This window comes from Myotis daubentonii, chromosome 13, assembly GCF_963259705.1.
Source record: "Myotis daubentonii chromosome 13, mMyoDau2.1, whole genome shotgun sequence".
Lineage (NCBI taxonomy): Eukaryota > Metazoa > Chordata > Mammalia > Chiroptera > Vespertilionidae > Myotis > Myotis daubentonii.
The window spans coordinates 58,573,409-58,594,891 of NC_081852.1; the positions used below are offsets into that span (position 1 = coordinate 58,573,409).

General features: G+C 49.1%; 1 protein-coding gene and 1 long non-coding RNA gene across 4 annotated transcripts in view; one reads left to right on the forward strand and one right to left on the reverse strand.

Moving 5' to 3' along the window:
- The window catches only part of RGS10 (regulator of G protein signaling 10), a 32,652-nt gene extending 24,201 nt beyond the window's left edge, over nucleotides 1-8,451 (reverse strand). The window contains exon 1 of one of the 3 annotated variants that reach the window (XM_059661590.1): nucleotides 8,296-8,451. In XM_059661590.1, the coding sequence (XP_059517573.1) occupies nucleotides 8,296-8,344 (49 nt within the window). In that variant the 5' untranslated portion in view covers nucleotides 8,345-8,451. Of the gene's footprint in view, nucleotides 1-2,592; nucleotides 2,743-8,295 lie in introns of those variants that run through there. The other 2 variants (XM_059661591.1, XM_059661589.1) reach the window with 2 other exon arrangements.
- A 2,824-nt stretch (nucleotides 8,452-11,275) lies between these two features.
- On the forward strand, nucleotides 11,276-12,338 carry LOC132214400 (uncharacterized). Its single transcript, XR_009448278.1, has 2 exons — nucleotides 11,276-11,922; nucleotides 11,977-12,338. It is a non-coding gene; the product is annotated as an uncharacterized LOC132214400 (long non-coding RNA).
- Nucleotides 12,339-21,483: the final 9,145 nt, after the last annotated feature.

A 21,483-nucleotide genomic window follows, 5' to 3' on the forward strand; every position in this document is an offset into this window, starting at 1 on the left:
TCCGCACCACTGGACAGCTGCTACCGCCCCCTCGCCCTCTAGTCCATATTCTAGCCCTTTTGCATGTTAGGTTTCCGCAACAGCTTTCATTTGAACAAAAGGTTTTATAATTCAGAACCCACTCATGGAATCTAGTCGCCTTATTCTACAGAGCCTGGGAAATACAGGTGCACAGGGTACATGTCCTAGGAGAGGTGACCCAGCTAAGGAACGGCTGGAGGGAACCTGATTGTCTTTCAATTTGATTCAGGCTCTGGGTTATGCCTTCTTTCCTATAATCCTTCTTCATTGGTATTAATATAGATCGATCGATCTGGACAGATCAGTATTTGCAAACTCCATTTCCTGAACAGTGTCTCTCTTTTCCAAGCCGTTATCCCTGACCTCCGATGAGGCTGAGCAGAGGTCCACTCCATTTGACCTGCCCTAGAGACCGCCCCCTAGCTCAGCATTTCCGTTACTCGGGGTCTGTCCCCGGCTCGGCAGACGTCCGCTACTTTCTGGTGTAGGCAACTAAAGGCTTCCTAAGCCATCCCAGTTCACTCTGAATGTTACAGTCAACCCAGTGATGCACAGGAGATGGAAATAACCTTTCCCCGTAGCCAGCTGGTTTACTGACTGGACTTCAGGATAAAGCAAAACCCGGCTTCCCAACTCCTGGCACTTGGAGCACAAAGGCCTGAGACTCCTCTCTCCTTCTTGATAAAAGTGTCCACTGGAGATAGATTCCACAAGGTGGGCTTGGAATGCACCGGTGGGAGAGAAGCTACACCTGTTTTCTTAAGAACCTCAAGCTAAGAAGGAGCTGTTGGTGACAACATCTGTTTTAAGTTTGTCCAGCTCTGTTTACTTTTTGTTGTTCTTTAGTTCACTTGTAGGACATGTTTGTCATGAAAAAAGAATGGTTTCTGTACCTCGTGGGCTCTTGAAAGCATTTTAGACCTTCAATTTTTGCAGACACAATACTTATTTTTCAGTAACTTTATTTTCAGGTTAACCTGTCATTAGCTAATAATAAACAAGTTGTTTAGCATGTTCTGAGCTTTTCACATGGCTTAAGTCAGTCTGTCCTCACGGTGACTCTCTGATGTGGTTGATATTATCCCCACCTCCCAGGTGAGGAAACGGAGGCACTGTAACAGACAAGGTGGCCCAGCTGGGAAACGGAATCACGGTCAAGCCCAGACAGTCCTGCTCCAGCGTGCCTGCCCCTGGGCACCAGGCTGTGCTGTCATTTTTATCCTTGATGTCTGCTGATCGTCACACTCACAGGGGCCAGAACTTGACGGCCCTCAAGTGATGATCACAATTACACTGCGGGGAGAGGCCTGAGGAAACTGGGTAAGAGCCCAATTCCGCGCAGACAAAAACTCCCCTGAGACTGTGCCAGAACCATCTAACACGCAAACACATGTACGTACACTTTCCATCTACATGTATGCTGCTCTGTGTGGTTTCTGGCTTCAGTAAAAGCCATCGTGTCAAAGAGGGCGCGGCTCTGGGTGCAGACGGCCGAGGCTGGGTGCTTGCAGCATATGGTGCCATGCATTATTTACAGCTGCCGTGACGTCACCTCTACCAGAGGCCTCTCCACACATCACTGCCCTGGAAATCCGTATTCCAAAGGCATCTGGAACGCTCATCACAACCGAATGCTCACCGTAGGGATTCCTGCTGCTAGTCTGCAGGAAGGCCTGGGCCGTGATCCTGCATGGACAACTTCCCCAAGTCACATAGTATTTTAGAAAAAAAATCTCAAAATCCAGCGCCTTCAACAGCAGAGTCAACTTACAACCTCAAAGGGCCTGTCCCAATTACCCCTAAAACCCACAGCACATTAAAGAAAATAATCTAAACATTCAAGCCCAGGAAAAGACAGGAGGGTTAACCCTAAATTCTAAAGCGGTTTGGTGCCACACACACACACACACACACACACACACACACGCGCGCGCGCGCACATAGACCATACTCCTTTAAGATACTCAAGGGAAAGTACACACCCCACAAAATGTATTGAAACCCCAGATCACCTCCACCACATCAAACATGCTACATTTTTTAAAAAGTCACCCCGACTCCGAAGCAGCGAATGGGTTCATTAGGACCCGTGATCTAGTGCAAGCTCTGGAGAAACTGGGTCATGGGAACACTCTATCTTCTAAATATCACTTAAGCATTTGTCAGCTCCAGTCTCTAGCTTCTGAGAATAATTACCCATCAGGCACGCAATTCCCTGGGCGGGGAGGTTAGCGTGGACTGCAATTAGCCGAAAAGAATAACAATAAAAAAGTGTGCAGTAATCATAATAGGAGCAAGCGTCAAGGAGCAGCGCGGGCAGTGCGCGGAGGGTTGGCTCGGCTCAGAAGCGGCACCGGCAGTTTCACAGGCGGCCCGAGGCCACCGAGAAAGCCTCGTGCTCAGGCTGTGCCTCCAAAGGCCGCCTGTGCACCTGCCTGCACCCCACGCGGCCCCGGCCCCTCTCCGCCCTGCCAGCACCCCACGCGGCCCCGGCCCCTCTCCGCCCTGCCAGCGCCCGGGCGGCGGGCGAACCCAGGGCACCTGCCACAGAGGGTGGGGACCGTTCCTTACGTTCCATGCTCCGGGGTCCACCGGGGGAGGTCCGGGCAGCCCCAAACCCGCTGCCTTCTCAGAGGCGCTTCGTGTGAGACAGGCCGGGGCTGCAGGGCTCCCCAGCACCCTTGGGTCCGAAGGAAAAACAAACCTCAACATCCTCTTTTGAGTGGACTGAACAACAGATGGCCACTGGTTGTTAGTTTCTACCAGAGGGAAGGAAGTACGCCGGCCGGGCTGTTATTTGTAGCCTCCCTGGAATCCTCACTCTCGAGGCAAAGGCCCAGGGAAAATAAACCTGCCCCAGGAGCCCCGTCTCCGGGGTGAGCGCGAAGACCCTGTCATTATGGCTTTCACTTTCCGGAAGCCCCGTGCTTCCACCGGAACCGATATTTATTGATAAGGGGCCCTGGCTCCCCCGCTCTGTCACTCTCCCTCGCCCCCGACCTCGAGGCACATCAGTATCAGCCGGGTAGACTGTGCATTTGTTGAGAGTCAGTGCTGTGTCTTTCTGCCATGTGGGGGCAAGCAGAGAGGAGACTGGCAGTTGTAAAATTAGCTGGCATTTCCTGAGCACTTACTAGATCCCATCTCAACTTCCCCACAACCCTTGGAGGTCGGGTGCACTGTTGGTCCATTTTACAGATGAGGAAACTGAGGCACAAAGAAGTGAAATAACTTGCTCCAAAGGAGCAGGCAAGGAAGCAGACGAGTTAGGATTCAACCTGAGGCTGTCTGGCTGGAGAGCCTAGAAAGGAAGGGGCTGTGAAAGATGTGAAAAATGAAAGGCAAGGCCCCTTTTCTCACAGAACTTAAAATTAATTGAGAAGTTGAGACCAGGAGTTCCCCAATGGCCATCTGCCGGCAGTGCCACAGGCAGGCATGAAGTTTTCCTCACTGGTCCATGAAGAAATGAGAAGAAGAACAAGTGAGCACTGGCTGGTTTTGCTCAGTGGTCTAATGATGGATCATGAATTCGACTCTGGATCAAGGGTACATGCCTTGGTTTGCAGGTTCAATCCCCGGCCCTGGTCAGGGGTCGTGCAGGAGGCAACCAATTGATATGTCTCTCTCATATCGATGTTTCTCTCTCCTCCCCTCCCCTCCCTCCCCCTCTCTCTAAAAATCAATGGAAAGAATATCCTCGGGTAAGAATCAAAAAAAAGAAAAAAGAAAAGAAAAAAAAAAAAACAAGTAAGCTGTGTGGACAGAGGAAAGACAGTCTGGGATTTTAGTGGGGTTTTTCCTCTTTTTAATAGAAGATAACATTTATGTACATGGTGCAAAATTCCAGGGCTACAGAGGGGAGGACAGCAGGGCAGGTCCTCTTCTCCTCCACCCAGGGCCTTTCCCTAGTAGAAGATTCTTGTGTAGCACAATAGTTCTCTACATGAGATATATCTTTCCTACTATCTGGGGAGTTAAGGCATCCTGGCATTTGTGGAATGATAAAGATGGTTGATGATGGCGTTGCTTTTAACGTCCCATCTGGAGAAAGGAAGAAAGTGGGGGGAAAAAAAGAAAGAAAAGAAAGAAGGGAGGGAGGGAGGCAGGAAAGGAAAGAGAAAAGTCATCTCCATCTTCTTTCTCTAAATACATATCTATTTTTTAATATATTTATTGATTTCAGAGAGGAAGGGAGAGGGAGAGAGACATAGAAACATCAATGATGAGAGAGAATCATGGATCGGCTGCCTCCTGCATGCCCCGCCCTGGGGATTGAGCCCACAACCCAGGCCTGTGCCCTGACCTCCTGGTTCATAGGTCGTCGCTCAACCACTGAGCCACGCCGGCCGGGTTAAATATATTTTCATGAGATGACTAAATAGATACCGTGTGAGGGAGCTCTGGACTGGGGCCACAGATCTGAGTTCCCTGCTCTGTCCCTTCGGAAATGGGCAGCTCCGGACAAGTCCCTGCCCCAGGGGCCTCTGCAGCTGCCCAGGGAAAGTTGCAATGGACAGGCTGTGTTTCAGGGAGAGAGGGGTGGGGGGCGGCAGGAGGCCTGGAAGAGCAGGCTCGCCAGACAGGGGACACCCTCCGGAGCAAAGGCACAGAGATGGGAATGTCTAGCCCCCAGGGGCAAAGCTGGGAGGGGGGAATGGAACTGGGCAGGCCAGAATAGGGGTCCCTGAGCACCCCGCAGAGGAGAGAGAAAAGCTGACCCACACGCAGGGCCCTCGAGAGATGGGAACTCGCTTGGAAGGGCAATTTGTCTCCGGAAGTCTGCAAGGGGCTGTTTCAGCCCAGTGGACGCCTCCTGACAGTCCTTATCGAGGAGTTGCTGCTGTCCCCGGCCGGGCCCCGGGCCCCCACAGCCGCCGCTGGGGCAGCTGCCGGGGAGAGCTATCTGGGGGAAGCAGAAGAAGCTGGTGAGAGTAAATTTAGTATAATTTAAACAGCAAGTTCCCAGAGCCCAGTGGGGGGAAGGGGACTGGGGATTACTCAACCACAGGAGGGAAGTGACTCAGTTCACCCAGGAAATGGGCACCTGTCTGGGTTTCCAAAATTCCTAACAGTGAGGAAAGGAGACCGCCGCTCAGCTGCCAAGTCAGTGAAAGTAAATAAAGCACCATGAGCTCCTCCACCCACCAGTCCACAGGCCGCCCTGGGTGGTGCTCCGAGCTGGCACCGGGACTCCACTGGCTGTGGGCTGACCACGCCTGAATCAACAACGCCCCTGAGCCCAGCCTCTCTGTGTCCCTGCTCCACGCTCCCTGGACCCCAAGACCAGGGCCAGGGCCGTGCTGCAGGCAGAGCGTCCCAGGCGCCAAGACTGCTCTGCTGCTGGATTGTTGAAACAAAGACATTAAAATTGCTATGTCAACTGTCCTCTTTAAATAAAAACTTAAGCCCAGCAATAAATCTGAACCTGGCCCAAAAGTTTAATGGGATAATGCATAACAGGACCGGGGGAGGGCTGAGAGGCCTGGCTGGCAGATGGGGATTCCCCCGCCCGTCCCCGTCCCCCCCCCCCGCCCCGTCCCCCCCTGGGACTCGGTCAGGTCACAGGGCTGTGGCTTTGGCCTTGGCTTTGCTTTTCAACTAAGCAGCATCACAGTTGCCATCAATAGTGCAGGTGGCTGCGGGGGGACGGGGTGGGTGGGCAGAATCCTTCAGGGGGTCTTCACACTTTCAGGGACATGAGAAGCACCTGGAGGGCTGTGGACAGGCGGCCTCTCTCCCTCCAGCCTCGGTCCCCAGGACTGCACGGAAGGGTCTGGAGAGAGCTCCTTCCCCCTCTGCCCCCATGTGGTTGCTGAACACGTTTTGAGGAACCTCAGGAAGGAGAATAAGGGAATCCCACTTGAAACCTTGGCATTAGGGGCTGGGAATACCAAGCCCTCCAGTGTCTTCAATTCCCGTCCAGGGCACATGCCCAGGTTGCGGGCTTGATCTCCAGTGTGGGGCGTGCAGGAGGCAGCTGATCAATGATTCTTTCTCATCATTGATGTTTCTATCTCTCCCTCTCCCTTCCTCTCTGAAATCAATAAAAATATATATATTTTTAATTTTAAAAAAGAATCACACACACACAATACAGGGTCCCGTGGATCACGTGGCTAGCTTCAAGTACCTTTGTCTCGGGGCCCACAACATCCCTTTCTCACTGGCTCCTCCTTTTGCTGGATGAGACCAAACTGGCAGGACCTAATTTGTCCTTTCCCATGGGGGAGGGGGGGCACTTTAAACATAAAAAGCGTAAGGAAATCAGGCCCTTGGATGCCAGGCATCCAATACCAAATCATGATTTTTTAGCTACTGATCTCTCTACCAGCGACCTAACCACATTTCATCAGGCTTCAAATGCGTAGTCCTGAAAGTGGTACATCCCACTGGTGTCCCTAAAACTGCCCCCAACCTTTCTGGGGTGCAACCTGCCCACATGCAAGGGGAGAGACTTGACTGTTAGCATTTGCCCATTTCCATGATATAAATATCCAACAATAGCCCATTTCAAGCTAGGTATGGTTTAGCAACCAGCTCCCCAATTTCCCAACAATTTAGCAGTTGGGCTCAGAGGTCAAGTAACTTGCTCAAAGTCACTAAATGATAATCAGATGGGAACCAGGAGTTTAACTCCAGAGTGCAGGCTCTGCCTGCTGCTCCCCAGGTCTGTGAACAGCCAGCAAGAGGGAATGGCTAAAATGCACACACACAAGGGACTGCTTTGGCCCACGGTCCACACGACAATGTTTCCATGACCACTACCACTCATATAAGCGCCTTGCAATAGCCCTGTGAGGTTCTACTTTAGTAGGGTTGTCCTTAATATTAAACGCAATGATCTGCATCACCAGACGAAGGGGAGATCAGCTCCAGTTAAGTGCTCAAAAAAGGGAAATTCCCGGCCGGTGTCGCTCAGTGGTTGAGCAACGACCTATGAACCAAGAGGTCACGGTTGGATTCCTGGTCAAGGCCCATGCCTGGATTGTGGGCTAGATCCCCAGTTAGAGGCATGCAGGAGGCAGCTGATCAATGATCTGCTCTCATCATTGATGTTTTTCTCTCCCTCTCCCTCTCTGAAATCAATTTAAAAAAACCCTCACTTGTTTGTTTAAAAAAGGGGGGGGGTTACTATGATTATTCCATTTTGTAGATCCTTATCTGCACAGACATGGAGAGGTTCCCCAGCTCCTAAGTGGTGGAGATAGGATTCAGGCCCCAGCCAGTCTGCATCCAGGCCACCCTCTAACCGCAAGGTCCCTCATAACGTGATATTAGGTGGGAAGAGGGGAGGGACCATGCTCAGACTCCTTCTTGCAGGAGTCATTCTTGAGGTGGGAGGCAGCAGAAAAGCCTCTGAACTCCTGAGCCAGGCAAACCTGGATTCTTCATTATCGACTAAGTTACCTAACAGCTCCTGCTTCAGTTCCCTGGGCTGCGAAGTGGCCGGGACCATAGGTATCGCACAGCGTTGTCCTAAAGGTGAAGGGACAGTTCACAGAGCAGGGGGAACGCAGGCCTGGACCACAGGAATCACTCAGAGGGGCGTAGCTATTATTACGAACCAAAAGGTTGGAATCAAGGACATGGTTTCATCTTCACTGTGTGTGTGTGTTGTTTTGTTTTTGTCCTATCGGGTCGCCTCAAATTGTAGCGCAGGCTGGTCCAGAGTGATGGCCAAGACGAACCCTTGGTACCTAATGTCAGAGCTTCCCTGGCGCGAACGACAGAGGGGTCCTCCTCCACCCACCCACCCTGATCGTCACGCTCCCTCGCGCCCCACATTCTGACCGGTTCGGGGCTGGGGGCGCCGGCAGCCCAGGCCCGGATGCCCCGTCGGATGCCCGCGGTCAGGTCCGCCGCCTCGGGGCGCCCTGCGGGCATCCTCCGCACCTGCGTCCGCAGCGCACACAGGCAACTCCGGCGCCCGGGGACCCGCGCGACGTCCTGCTCTCGGAAGCCAGAGCCCACACGGAACGCAAAGTTCGGCGTGCTCTGCCTCCCCGCTCCTCCCCATCACTCCCAAGAAGACTGCTGTGTTCCTCCGGCCGCCGAACTTCCTCCCCGGCGCCTCGGGGCTCTGCGCTCCCGCCGCGGCTGGAACCGCAGGAGCGCGGGACGCGCTGGGCGAAGAGGCGCGGGCGGCCGGGGTTCCCGTCGGGACGGCAGCGCCCAGCCGCGCCCAGTCCAGGCGGGAGGGGAGGATGCTCGGCGGCTCCCCACGGCCCCGGGGGCGCCCCCACCCCCCGCCCGCGGGCCCCGGGCGCAGCTTACCTGACGGCGGTCGCTTCCTGCTCAGCCGGCTCACCGCGCGGTTAAACATCTCCGCGGGCGCCCGGGTGAGGAAGGAGGAGCGGCCCGCCGCGCGGCAGCTGAGCGAGAGGAAGGCGAGGAGGAGGAGGAGGAGGAGGAGGCGGCGGCCGAGGAGAGGAGGAGGAGGAGGCCGAGGAGAGGAGGAGCCGGCTCCGCGCCGCCCAGCCGCCCGCCCCACTAGACGCCGCGTGGCGCGCTCCCCGTGCCCTGCCCGCCCACCCCGGCGGGGGCCTCGCCGTCCGGCCCAGGGGGACCCAGGGGGGCCAGGGGGGCCAGGGTGGACGCGGCTGACTCCCGACGCCGGGACCGGCCCCGCGCCGGGGATGGAGATGCTCGCCCAGAAGGAGCCCGCGCCCCGGGAGTTAGGACCCTGCCCCAGCGGCTCGCGCGCCCCGGGCCCCTTCGCCTCCTGGACTCGCGGAGATGCCGCCCGGGCCCCGCCCGCCCGGCTCCCAGCTCCGGCGTCCGTCCCGGGGCGCCCTCTCCCTGCAGCCCCCAGACACGGCGCGGCGCCGCGGGCGCCCCGGCAATCTGCATCCCATTTGTCGACGCCTCACTTTTTGCCCGTTGTCCCCGCCTCTTTCTTTTCTGTGTGAGGGTGACTGCATTTTCTGGGGAGGGTGCTGCAGGAATCCCCGCGGAGCGGCAAGCGGGGTCCCCTCCGGGGTTACAGACTGGGATGCGGAGGCCTCGCGGTTCTTCAGAACCTGGGTGCGGTCCAGGACCTTCGCTTCCCCGCCCCCCTCCCCCGCGGGGATCCTGGATCCTAGCGCTCCCGCGCGTGCCCCGCTGGGGGCTTTGGGGGCGCCGGGCACGGCCGCAAATGCCGGTGGGGCATCGCCAGGGTCCGAGCCGCGGTTCCCGCAAAGAGGAATGAGCCGCGCCTTCGCGGGCGGGCGCCCTCTCCCCGGGCGCACTGCGCCGATGCTGAAACGTGGGCGCCTTCTGCCCTTGGCCTGGAGGCTCCGGGGCGGGCTCGGGGCCATTCTGTAGGAACCCCATGGATTCCGCCGCAGAGTGATGCCTCTCCTTCGCGCGGAGACTGGCCGGGGACACTTCTCTAACTTTGGGGACACGTGGCACACCTTCCGGTAGAGCCATTGCGCTCAGCGCTCGCCGGCGCCCCGCTTCTGAATTTTGCCTCTCCCGCCGCCAAGTCATCTGCTCAGGCCGTGCGCCCCCCTCTAATCTATTATCTCGTTTCTTCTGCAAAACATCCCGGGGAGGGATGTCATTAGCCCCATTTTCTTGAGCCTTTGCTTTGCAAAGAATTGCCTTTCTGGCGAGTCTTATTTTTCTCCTTGTGTGTCTGGCTTTGTCTCTAAATTGGACTTTATTTTTAGCTGGGCTAATTGCTATTTTTCTAAACCGATCCCCAGTCATTGCCCCCCCCCCTTCATCCACCCTTTTGCAATATTTTCACTAGTTGGCACTTTCTTTTATAACTTCTATTCTGAGCTTCCCCTTCTGCTAATTTTTCCTCCCACCCTCTCAGTCCCAATTCACCCCATCTCTGGCCGTGGGGTTGCGTCTCCTCCCTCTCGCTAGCCTTCCCCCCTCACAGCCAGTTTCCCCTCTCTGCTGCTGGGACAGGCTTTTCTGGTCCTGAAGGTTACAGGGGTTTGGGGGCTGCAACTCCACGGTGGTTAGGAAAAAGGGTTAGAATCCAGCTCAAAAGCTCAACTTTTTCCTTTAAAACATTTTTATTAAACATTAAATGCACCCAAAAAAAGTGAATAATATATGTCAAACAATGACCAAGCGAACCCTCCCTGAGCCCACCACCCATCCAGTGGTACATCCTCACATAATGAGAACAGATGGAAGGAGGACAGAGATGGGCCCCTGGAGGCTAGGGCAGCTGGGAGGCTAGAGCAGTCTTGAGTGGGGAGATGAAGGGGTCCGAGGCAGGGTGGGCTCAAGAGATATTTAGGAGGAAACCTGGTTTGGGTGGATTGTCACTCACTAGTTGTGTGACCTGGCTAAATCCCGATCTTTCCAAGCTTCAGTTTCTGCATCTGTAGAGTAGGCTGGTAATAACTGGTTATTTGTATTCCTAGCCCCTAGCCCCAAGCCCCAAGCCTGGCATAAGATGACCCAGAAAAATCACAGCCACTGTTGCTAATTCTGTACCGTGTAAGCTTCGGAAATGCCGGCAGGAGGAGTATTTTGTCAAACTTGGGGCTGGCACCCTCCGTTTCCTTCTAGGAAGGAAAAGGATAAATGATGGGGACGCGCCAGAATCCATGCCCATACTCCCCGGGGAAAGCGGCAGCACCGGCCAGGGTCAGAGTCTGGGCCAGCCCGAGCCCCAGCCCCGGCCCCGGCCCCGCCCCGGCCCCGCCCCCGGTCCAGCAAGCCCCGCCCCCGGTCGCGCGCGCCACGCCCACGCCCACGTTCCAGCGAGCTCGGCGCGCGGCGGGGCTGGCGACGTGCGGGGCCGAACGGGCCGGCGAGCCACTCCGAGCCTCGCGCTTCTGCGGGCTCCGGGGTCGCTGGGGCTTCGTGGCCGGGGCGGGGTTCCCTGCGGGGTTCCCCCGCTCCTTCATCTCCCCGGCGCTTTCTCGCCGCGTCCGGCGCGGCCTGCAGCTCAGCCGGAGACCAGGAAAGAGTGAGTGTCGGCGGGAGCGGGATGGGACCGGCCGGGAGCCAGAGCTGGATTTTAGAAACGTCCCCTGTGTGTGTGGCCGGCGGACGGGGCACGAAGCTTCCACTCCGTTGTCATGGAACCGAGCAGTGACACTTCAACCGCAGGCTGCGGTCTCCCCTGTTGTAAGAGTCAGACTTTTAAACTCTGGGCCCCCTGGATCCAGACGCGGTCAGCCCCGCATCCTCACAGCAATGACAGAGGAATCTGTGCAGTGAAATGACAAGCGACCCTAACCCCCTGCCATCCTGAACACACACACACACACACACACACACACACACACACACACACACACACACCCCTGGTGCGGCCCAGGACAGGCTTGTGAACGCCTCCTGAGCTCAGAAGGTGGCCAGCACTTTCTGAAATAAAGTGAAAACAGAACAGCTTCAAATCACTCTTGCTGTCCTGTGAGGATCAGTAAGTACAAAAACAAAGACCCCTGCTTTAAACTGCTTCAGGACCGAAAAGACTGTCCTGAAATTGCCGGAGAGCCTTGTTTCGTGTGTAAAGATCTAAGAGCCGGCCCTCCAGGTGCAGTGGATAGAAGACAAGTGCAGAGCCTCCCTGTCCCTAGAGCCAGAAGAAAACACACTCGCAGCACATGATTCAGCTCCGCGGTGGTTTGCATGTGGCTGACCATGCCTGCCATCCGAGTGGCATCACCCCCTTTCTGTAGAGCCTCTCAGCCCTCACCAGCACTGGCAGTCCGTCAGGGGAAAGAGAACATGGCACTTCGGCCCTTTCTACCCCTGCTGTTCTCCCCTTTGGTTAAACAGCCTTCATTCAGACCAAGCATGGATCAAGAGACCAAGATGTCTTTTGGTAAAGCAGAATTTCAGAGAAAATTGTTGATTGATTATAATTTAATATTTTTTATTCTAGTCAGAAACTTTAAAATATTGGTAATGTGCAAATCATACTACAGAGTCTCTTTTGTTGTTGTTTTTTTTTTGTTATCCCCACCGCCCAGCCCCCAGAGTCTCTTAAAGTATATTTTAGAGTATCTTATAAAGAATATTCGAGGCCATTTGAGGCAGGTGAGGTATAGTAGAATAGGTAAGTAAATTGTATTTGAGTCAAGCGATCTGGGTACCCATCCTGGCCATATAGCAGGCCAGCTATGTGTTCCTTACCACAGCCTCATGGGATTGGACAAGGAAAGGTTGCCACCTACATTCTAAGGGTGTGGCATTCACAAGCAATAAACGAGAGAGCCTGTGGCATAGTGCCCAGCACATGTAGGCACACAAAAATTTACTCCCATCTGCATTACACCCCCCACACACACACAATGTTGTTTCAACAGATAATAAACTTTAGCCTATACACAGTAAAAAGTGACATTTTTTTTTATTGCTTAAAGTATTACAAAGGGTATTACATATGTATCCATTTTATCCCCCCGCCCTAGACAGTCCCCTAGCCTCCCCTATAACCCAGTGTCTTATGTCCATTGGTTATGCTTATATGCATGCATACAAGTCCTTTAGTTGATCTCTTACCCCCTTACCTCCTGCCCCCCAACCCTCCCCGGCCTTCCCGCTGCAGTTTGACAATCTGTTTGAGGCAGCTCTGCCTCTGTATCTATTATTGTTCAAAAGTTTATAATGGTCTCTATTGTCCATGAATGAGTGAGATCATGTGGTATTTTTCCTTCATTGACTGGCTTATTTCACTTAGCATAATGCTCTCCAGTTCCATCCATGACGTTGCAAATGGTAAGAGTTCCTTCCTTTTTACAGCAGCATAGTATAAAAGTGACATTTTTTTAAAAGAAACTATAGAAAGTTGGCAGGGCTAGTGATAGTGATGCGATTGCCAAGCAGAATGAAGAGAGGCAAGTAAACTGTTAGGACTTCTCTGGAAGGCAAGAGAGGCTGGTGTGTCAGGATGTGCATTTGGTAACATATGTAAGAGCCTTCAAAATGTTCATACCCAGTGAATAATTCTACAAATGGTCACTTATGCCAAGGAGAGAATAAGGGATGCAAAGATTTATGTGCTAAGTTGAACATCGCAACACTTCTTCTATCAGTGCATTTATGGAAGCTATGAATGCCCATTACTGGAATGACGAAGTTACAGTGGTATATCCCTGTGATGGAATATTAAACAGCTGTAAAAACTGTAAAGCCGAAACCGGTTTGGCTCAGTGGATAGAGCGTCGGCCTGCGGACTGAATGGTTCCAGGTTCAATTCTGGTAAAGGGCATGTACCTGGGTTGCAGGCACATCCCCAGTAGGAGATGTGCAGGAGGCAGCTGATCGATGTTTCTAACTCTCTCTCTCTCTCTCCCTTCCTCTCTGTAAAAAATCAATAAAACTGTAAAGAATGTTTTGGTGATGTAGGAAATGCTTATGATGAAGCTTCCATCGGAAAAAAGCAGGATACAAATATAGAGAAAATTTTCCCTCATGGAGAGGAGAAAATAGAGTCGAAAACTATGCCAGATGTTACTAATACAGTAGAAAACTATGCCAAATGTTACTAATACAGGCATACATTGTATTATGCTTTGCTTTATGGTGCCTCACAGAAGTTGTGTTTTTTACAAATTGAAGGCAAGACCCTCTTACCAGCAAAAAGATTATGACTCACTTTATTGCAATACTCACTTTATTGCAGTGGTCTGGAGCCCAGTCCACAGTATCTCCGAGGAGGTAAGCCTGTATTTTTATCTCTAGATGATGGGATAATAGGTGAGTTTAATTTTCATTATATTTTCCTGTTTGGCAACATTTCTTCAGTGTATATACCTTTAAATCAGGAGCGGGGGATTCGGAAGTTGGAAACTGATCAAAATCTCTGCTGGGTTTAATCTATGAATATTTAAGCTCTCGTTTCTACATCAGTTTTGCTTTCTTTAAACTCTGAATTTCCCATGGGAAAGGCAAGAAGAGGACTGCTTTTCCCACCTTTGATCTCCCTTGCATTGCAAGTCACACATTCAGGCCACGTCCGAGCGCAGGGATCTTGCGAGGTCAGCCTGTTATGCTGCAGGTCAGGAACCGGAGGCCCAGAAAGCTTTAGCTACGACAGGCCAGGACCTGCTGCAAGGTTTCCTGGGTGGTTGGCAGGCGGTCTTCCTGGTATAGCGCTCTGTCCTGTGCCATGCTGCATCGTGAAGATACACCCAAAAAGGGAGACCTTTATGTATTTTTAGATTATATTGGGATTCCTGCTAAGCAAGGCGGATTCATTCTGTCAGCACGCGGTCATACTTGTATGTATCCAATCTCAAACAAAAACAAAGCTCTGGCCCTGGCCTGGTAGTTTAGTTGGTTGGAGCATCATCCTGATATGCCAAGGTTGTGGGTCTGATCCCTGGTCAGGGCACATATAAGAATCAACCAATGAATGTATAGATAAGTGGAACAACAAGTTTCTCTCTCTCTCTTGCTTCCTTCCTTTCTCTCAAATCAATCAATAAGTAAAATTTTAAAAAAGACTTTTCTCTTGCCCTATTTCACCAAGCACTTTTCATCAAAGTGCCTCGAACGAGTTGTCCCCTCTCACTGTCTCCCCTTTCCCTCCTCCCACTCTCCTAAACTTCCTCTGGTCTGACTTCCAGCCCCACCCCCACTGGACTGCTCTTGCAGGGTCACAGTGACTCCCATCTGGGGCGTCAGTTCTGTCGCCATCTTACCTGACGCACAGGTCAGCAATGAACCTCCTTCCCTCTTGAACCAGCACCTTGAAGCGTGCCTGTCACACCGTAAACACTCAACAAAAACGTGTAGATGATCAAGAGAATATTTATCCCCTCTCTCCTGCAACGACACTAAGGTGACAGAAGAGACATTGAAATTAAGGTTATTTTTATACTGAGGTACAAAACCACCAAGACAAGGGGTATGGAAAAGGGGGCAATAATGGAAGAGAGGTTTCAGCCAAGCTGAGAGCAGACGGCAAAGCACAGACTGACTTAATCAGAGGAAGGAGCTGCAGCCCCAATGCAGGCAGCTAGGGGCTGGGGGCTGGGGAGAAGAGGCCAGCTCACCTTCACAGGGCTGGCAAGGGCTGGAGACAGGCCCTCCCCCCGCCCCAGGAAGCCAGAAATTATCGTGGGAAATGTGGAGGAACAGAGGTTGTGGATTAGGGACCACTGGCTGAGCTGGGCTATGCAGACAGTGCAGTGAGGGTCTGCGTCTGGAATGGTGAAACCTCTTCCCCTCCCTGTGCCCAGAAGAAGGCCAGCAGCCAGCTGTCCTGGAAATTTTAGCATCTCCTCCAATCACATAATTAAAACCAAATACAATAGGTAACATTCAGAGTTCCCCTAAGTTAGCACCCCTACCTACTCAGAGAGACATACACTGTCCACGGACCCCTTTCACACACCTCCAGCTTTGAGACCTTTTGATGCCTCCCTCTCAAATATGAGAGGTATGCAAGGATCACAGGCATTTCAGGAATGCCTCCAACATGAGAGATCCCGACAAACCTAAGGTCAAAATTCAGGGGAAAGACGAGAGAGGATAGAATAAATCTTTTTAAAAACTATAATTATCTTAGAGAGAGAGAGAGTAGCTATCCCATCCATAAAACAAGAAGCATAGCTTGGAATATGAAAATAAAGTGGAAATAAAACATAATCAAAAAGGTTGGAAGAAAAAGTCAAGAAAGTCTTCTAAATATTAGAACTGTAAAATAGGAGAGAGAGAAAAATAGAGATTCAGTCCAAGTAATAGGAGTTCCAGAAGGACATTACAGAGAAAACGGTGGAGAGGAAACCACAGATATAATTCAAGAAAATTGCCCAGATTGAGGAGCAGATCTCCAGATTGAGTGGGCACAGTAACAGACCTACACCAGCACAAAATCTCAAAACGTAGACAATATCCAAGAAACATACCGAGAGCACGCTGCCGGTGGGAGTAGAAAATGGTACGACCACTTTGGGAAGTTTCTTTAGAAGTCACGCATACACCTACCACAGAACCCAAACATTCCACGTCTAGGTATTTACCCAAGAAAAATGAAAGCAAAGGCCTATACAAAGACTTCTACATGAATGCTCATAGCATCTTTATTTGTGACATCCCCAAACTGGAAGCAACCCAGTTGAATGGAGAAGCAAATTGTGGCACAACACCATCAATTAAAAAAAAATAATGTATTATTGATATATTTAACAAAATGGAAAAATCTAAAAATAATGACGCTCAGTGGGGGAAATGCCATACAAAAAAGGATACATACCATATGATTCCATTTGTGTAAAATTCTAGGAAAGCAAACTAAACCATATATGACAGAAAGTAAAAGTCATTGCTTGGGGATAGTAGGGGTCAGGGTGTGTGGTGGGGTGGGAAAGATGAGTCTCAGAGGGGCTTGAGGAAAGTTTTGGGGTGATGGATATGTTCATTAATCTTGATCGCGGTGGCAGTTTCACAGGAGTATACATAGGTCAAAGCTTCAATCGTATACTTTATATATGCGCAGTTCACTGTCCATTATACCTGGATAAGGCTCTTTGTAAAATCACCTGTGAGTTGAGAATGTAAAATGGTGCTGCCCCTTTGGAAACAGTTGGGCAGTTGCTCAGAAAGTTAAACATTAAATTACCAAATAATTCAGAAATTCCACTTCTACGTATGTACCCAAGAGAAGCAAAAACGAATGTCCATGCTAAAACGTCTACACAAATGTTCATGGCATTATTGGTAATAGCGAAAAAGTGGAATGTCATAGTCTCTTGGATATTTCTAAGAGTGAACCATGTCTTGTGGATCTAACTGGTTTTTGGAAACTGCCAAAACCTCTTGGCAGAATGAGATGGGTGATAGGCACAGGGTGAAATGCTGGTGGGGGCGGATTTGAGACACAGCTCTAAAACAGCTGGGCCTTCGCTGGTGTGGCTTAGAAACCACACCCAAAAATTACTTCAAAAGAGTCAGCATTTGGGAGGAGCATTACAGATGACTACTTTTTAAGACAAGCACACCTTTCACATTTTTTAAATATAAAAATAGGCATGATTAAAAGATTCACTTTATAAAAGCAATAGGTTACGTCACTAAAACTTATGACCATCATATAATACTTACAAATTTTCATCACTGCTTAATAAAAACAATGGATGTTTTGTGAACTAATCACTTGTATAAGCCAGAATTCAATTAAAAATTTAAATTAGGTATTTAATTGATATTTAAAATGATAAAATTTTAATGATTTTTATTAAAAATCTTCTGGTTATTCATCGATGCTTATGAACAAACCTCTAAAACTCTAAAATGCTTTTTAAAATCATAAAACCCAACTGAGAAATAGAAAGCAATCTTGAAAAGAGAGATTATTTACCAAAATGTTCCCATTTCTGTTTTCCAACTACTTTCTTCTCAGCCATCAAATCGCATCTAAAAGCTATTTTATACCTATTTTTACATGTGGCTGTAGAAAATATGTGGGGGAAAAAGGTGGTAAACATATTTTTAAAAAATCATCTGACAAAAATGCAGGGACTTGAAAGCATTTCATTCTTGCTTGAATTTTAGCCAGATGGAGACTTTCCTAAATCTCTATTTCCTAGATATACATTGACCAAATTCTCAGAAAATGTACTTTGGCTCAGCTCACAAGTTTGATATTTTTATCAGATGTTAAAGGAATATTACATGCAAAGTTTTATACCATAAAAGAAAAAAAAAGCTAATATAATATACAAAGCCATAACTCAGATTTTGAAGATACTTGTAGTAAAAAATGTGTGTATACACATATGAATAAATGCATGTGCCTGCATGTGTATGCACATATACATATACATATTTAAATGAGTTTGCAAGCAAGCTGAAAAGCCGTGAAGATTGTTGGCACAGCAGCTGGACAAATGCATTTGAGAGACAGACAGTGTGTACAACTTACATCTCTCAGGAGTAGGCATTAATTCCAGAGACCTGGCCATTGTCAGATCCAAAGCTTGAAGCCCAAAGATGTTTCCCTAAAGAGGAATTTCTGGTTATCAGGACCATCAGATGATCTCTGTTGATGAAGACAGGAGGATCCATTAACAGTACTTCCTGTTATATGCTTCCAGGCATAAATGCCAAGAGACTTCCCTTAGTAACATCAATCCCACACATCTGCGTAATAGGCTATCAAGGGCTCTTTTGGATCCGGTCCATATTTTGAAGGGATTTATAGATACAGGTAGAATCTGTTGCCAGGCACTGTCTTCAACCTCAGTCTTTCCAGATGTTCTCAGCCACCACTACCCTCAACCTTTGTCAGTCAGGGTCATCAGAAAGTTTTTTCACCCTTAACATAAACAGCAGTAAATTCTCCAAATGCAAACATACAATTCTTAACTTCATAGGCTAAATGGATATGTGACCGTTGAGGAGCAAAAACTGTAACCTGCTATATTTCGCAGGCATGTAGAATCTCCTAGTGCTGCTGATCTGCCTTCTTTCTTCATGTCTAGTATTTGTATGCCTTTAGATCAGCGGTTCTCAACCTGAGGGTCGCGACTCCTTTGGGGGTTGAACGACCCTTTCACAGGGGCCGCCTAAGACCATCAGAAAACACATATTGAATATATAATTACATATTGTTTTTGTGATTAATCACTATGCTTTAATGATGTTCAATTTGTAACAATGAAAATACATCCTGCATATCAGATATTTACATTACAATTCATAACAGTAGCAAAATTACAGTTATGAAGTAGCAACAAAAATAATTTTATGGTTGGGGGTCACCACAACATGAGGAACTGTATTAAAGGGTCGCGGCATTAGGAAGGTTGAGAACCACTGCTTTAGATTAAAAATGCCAGATTAGGGACATCAGGGTTGTGCATGCACAGAGGAGGAGACTGAGGATGTGGTGAGAAGGCAGCTATTTTTAAAAAATTAAATCTTTATTGTTGAAAGTAGTACAAATGTCTCTTTTTCCCCCTTTGTCCCCTCCTAGCTCACCCCACCCCCCACCACAGGCCTTCACCACCCTATTGACTGTGTCCATGGGTTATGCATATATATATGCATATAAGTTCTTTGGTTGATCTCTTCCCACCCATCCACCCACCCTCGCCTGCCTTCCCTCTAAGATTCTGCAGTCTGTTCTATGCTTCTGTGTCTCTGGATCTGTTTTGTTCATCAGTTTATTTTGTTCATTAGATTCCACATATGAGTGAGATCATGTGATACTTGTCTTTCTCTGACTGGCTTATTTCGCTTAGCATAATACTCTCTAGGTCTCTCCATGCTGTCTCACAGGGTAAGAGACCCTTCTTTTTTACTGCTGCATAGCATTCCATGGTATAAATGTACCACAGCTTTTCTATCCATTTATCTACTGATGGGCACTTGGGCTATTTCCAGATCTTAGCTATTGTAAAGTGTGCTGCCATGAGCATAGGGGTGCATACATTCTTTCTGATTGGTGTTTCTGGTTTCTTAGGATATATTTCTATTTCTGTTTAGATGTTTGACCCAGGGATCACTGGGTCAAAAAGCAGTTCCATATTTAATTTTTTGATGAAACTCCATACTGGTTTTTTAAAAAAATGTTTTTGTTAATTTTTAGAGAGGAAAAAGAGAGGGATAGAGAGATAGAAACATCAATGAGATGAGAAACATCATCTATATACTGCCCCTTACTGGGGGTTGAGCCTGCAACCCAGGCATGTGCCCTGACTGGGAATCGAACCTGTGACCTCTTGGTTCCTGAGTTAATGCTCAACCACTGAACTACATTGGCTGGGCTCCATGATGGCTGTTTTCCATAATGGCTGCACCAGTCTGCATTCCCACCAGCAGTGTACTAGGATTCCCTTTTCTCCACATCCTCACCAACACTTGTTTATTGATTTGATGATAGCCATTCTGACAAGTGTGAAGTGGTAACTCATTGTCCTTTTAATTTGCATCTCTCTGGTGATCAGTGTGTGACTTTGAGCATTTTTTCATAGGTCTCTTGGTCATCTGTAGTCCACATTGGGGAAGTGTCTAAGCCACCCAGTCTGTGGCATTTTGTTATGGCAGCCCAAACAAATTAATAGTCATCATCATTGGCCTTTGCCTTTTTCTGTCACTAATAATAAAAATAAAGGTTAACCTTTATTACCAAATATATATATATTATATGGTGGATTAAAATCACCATAAGGCAAATTGAGTCAAGTGGAAACCCACTTATAGGCTGACGACTAGCTGAGATCGTAACTCACCTACTGTCTTAAATAACTAAATCCCATCACATAAAATGGACACTTGATGAGGCAAAGAAAGATGTGGAAGAGTGTTGTTTCTTAGAAGGCAAGGTATCTGAGAACAGGCACCTAAGAAAAGGAAAGCTGAGTAAATTTACATGGAGACTCTGTCAGAGAAAATAAGAATTGGGAGAGGGGTGACAAGCTGAAAGGAACAGTATCTAGGCCCAAGCAGTAATGATTCTCCTGTCCATTTTCCAATGTGATATATAAAAGTTAAAAATGATATTCTTTACTGTGCTGAAAGTACACAACAGAAAACTGACCATCTTAGCCATTAAAATTTAAAAAAAAAAATTTATTGATATTTGAGAGAGCAAGAAGAAAGAAACATAGACTGCCTCCTGCACACCCCCTACTAGGGACCAAGTCTGCAACCCGGGCATGTGCCTTGATCAGAATCAAAATAAAAATTGCACCAGCAACCTCTCTGTCAGGGGATGAAGCCCAACCGACTGAGCCCACTGGCAGGGCCACCTTAGCCACATTTAAGTGTACAGTTCAGTAGGGCTACGTATTCACATTGTTGTGATACAGATCTCCAGAACGTTTTCATCTTGCAAATCTGAAACTATACCCATTAAACACTCCCCTTTCCACCTCCCCAAGCCCCTGACAACCTCTACTCTCCTTTCTGTCTTAGAAATGTGACTGCTTTAGGTACCTTGTGGAAGTGGAACCACACTGGCATTTGTCTTGTTGTGACTGGCTTATTTCACGTCGCTTAAGGTCTTCAAGGTCATCCAAGTTGTAGCCTGTGTCAGAATTTCCTTCCTTTTAAGGCGAAAAAATCTATTGTATGCATATACACTTAGTTTATCTGTCAATGGACATTTGAGTTGCTTCTACCTCTTGGCTATCGTAACGCTGCTATAAATATGGGTCTCTTCATGTATCTGCTTGCACTTCTTTTGTGTATGCACCCAGAAGTGCAATTGCTGAATCATATGGTGATTCTGTTTTTAATTCATTTAAGAACCTCCATATTGTCTTTCACAACAGTAGCTCCATTTAACAAGCCCACCAACAACAGTACAAAAGAGTTCTAATTTCTCCATAGCCTCGTCCAAACTATTTTTCTGGTTTACTTTTTTCTTTTGGATAAAAATATATAGTACTAGGGGCCCGGTGCACGAAATTCGTGCACTGGGTGTGTGTGTGGGGGGGGGGTAGTGCCCCTCAGCCCAGCCTGCCCCCTCTCACATACTGGGAGCCCTCAGGCGTTGACCCCCATCACCCTCCAATCGCAGGATCGGCCCCTTGCCCAGGCCTG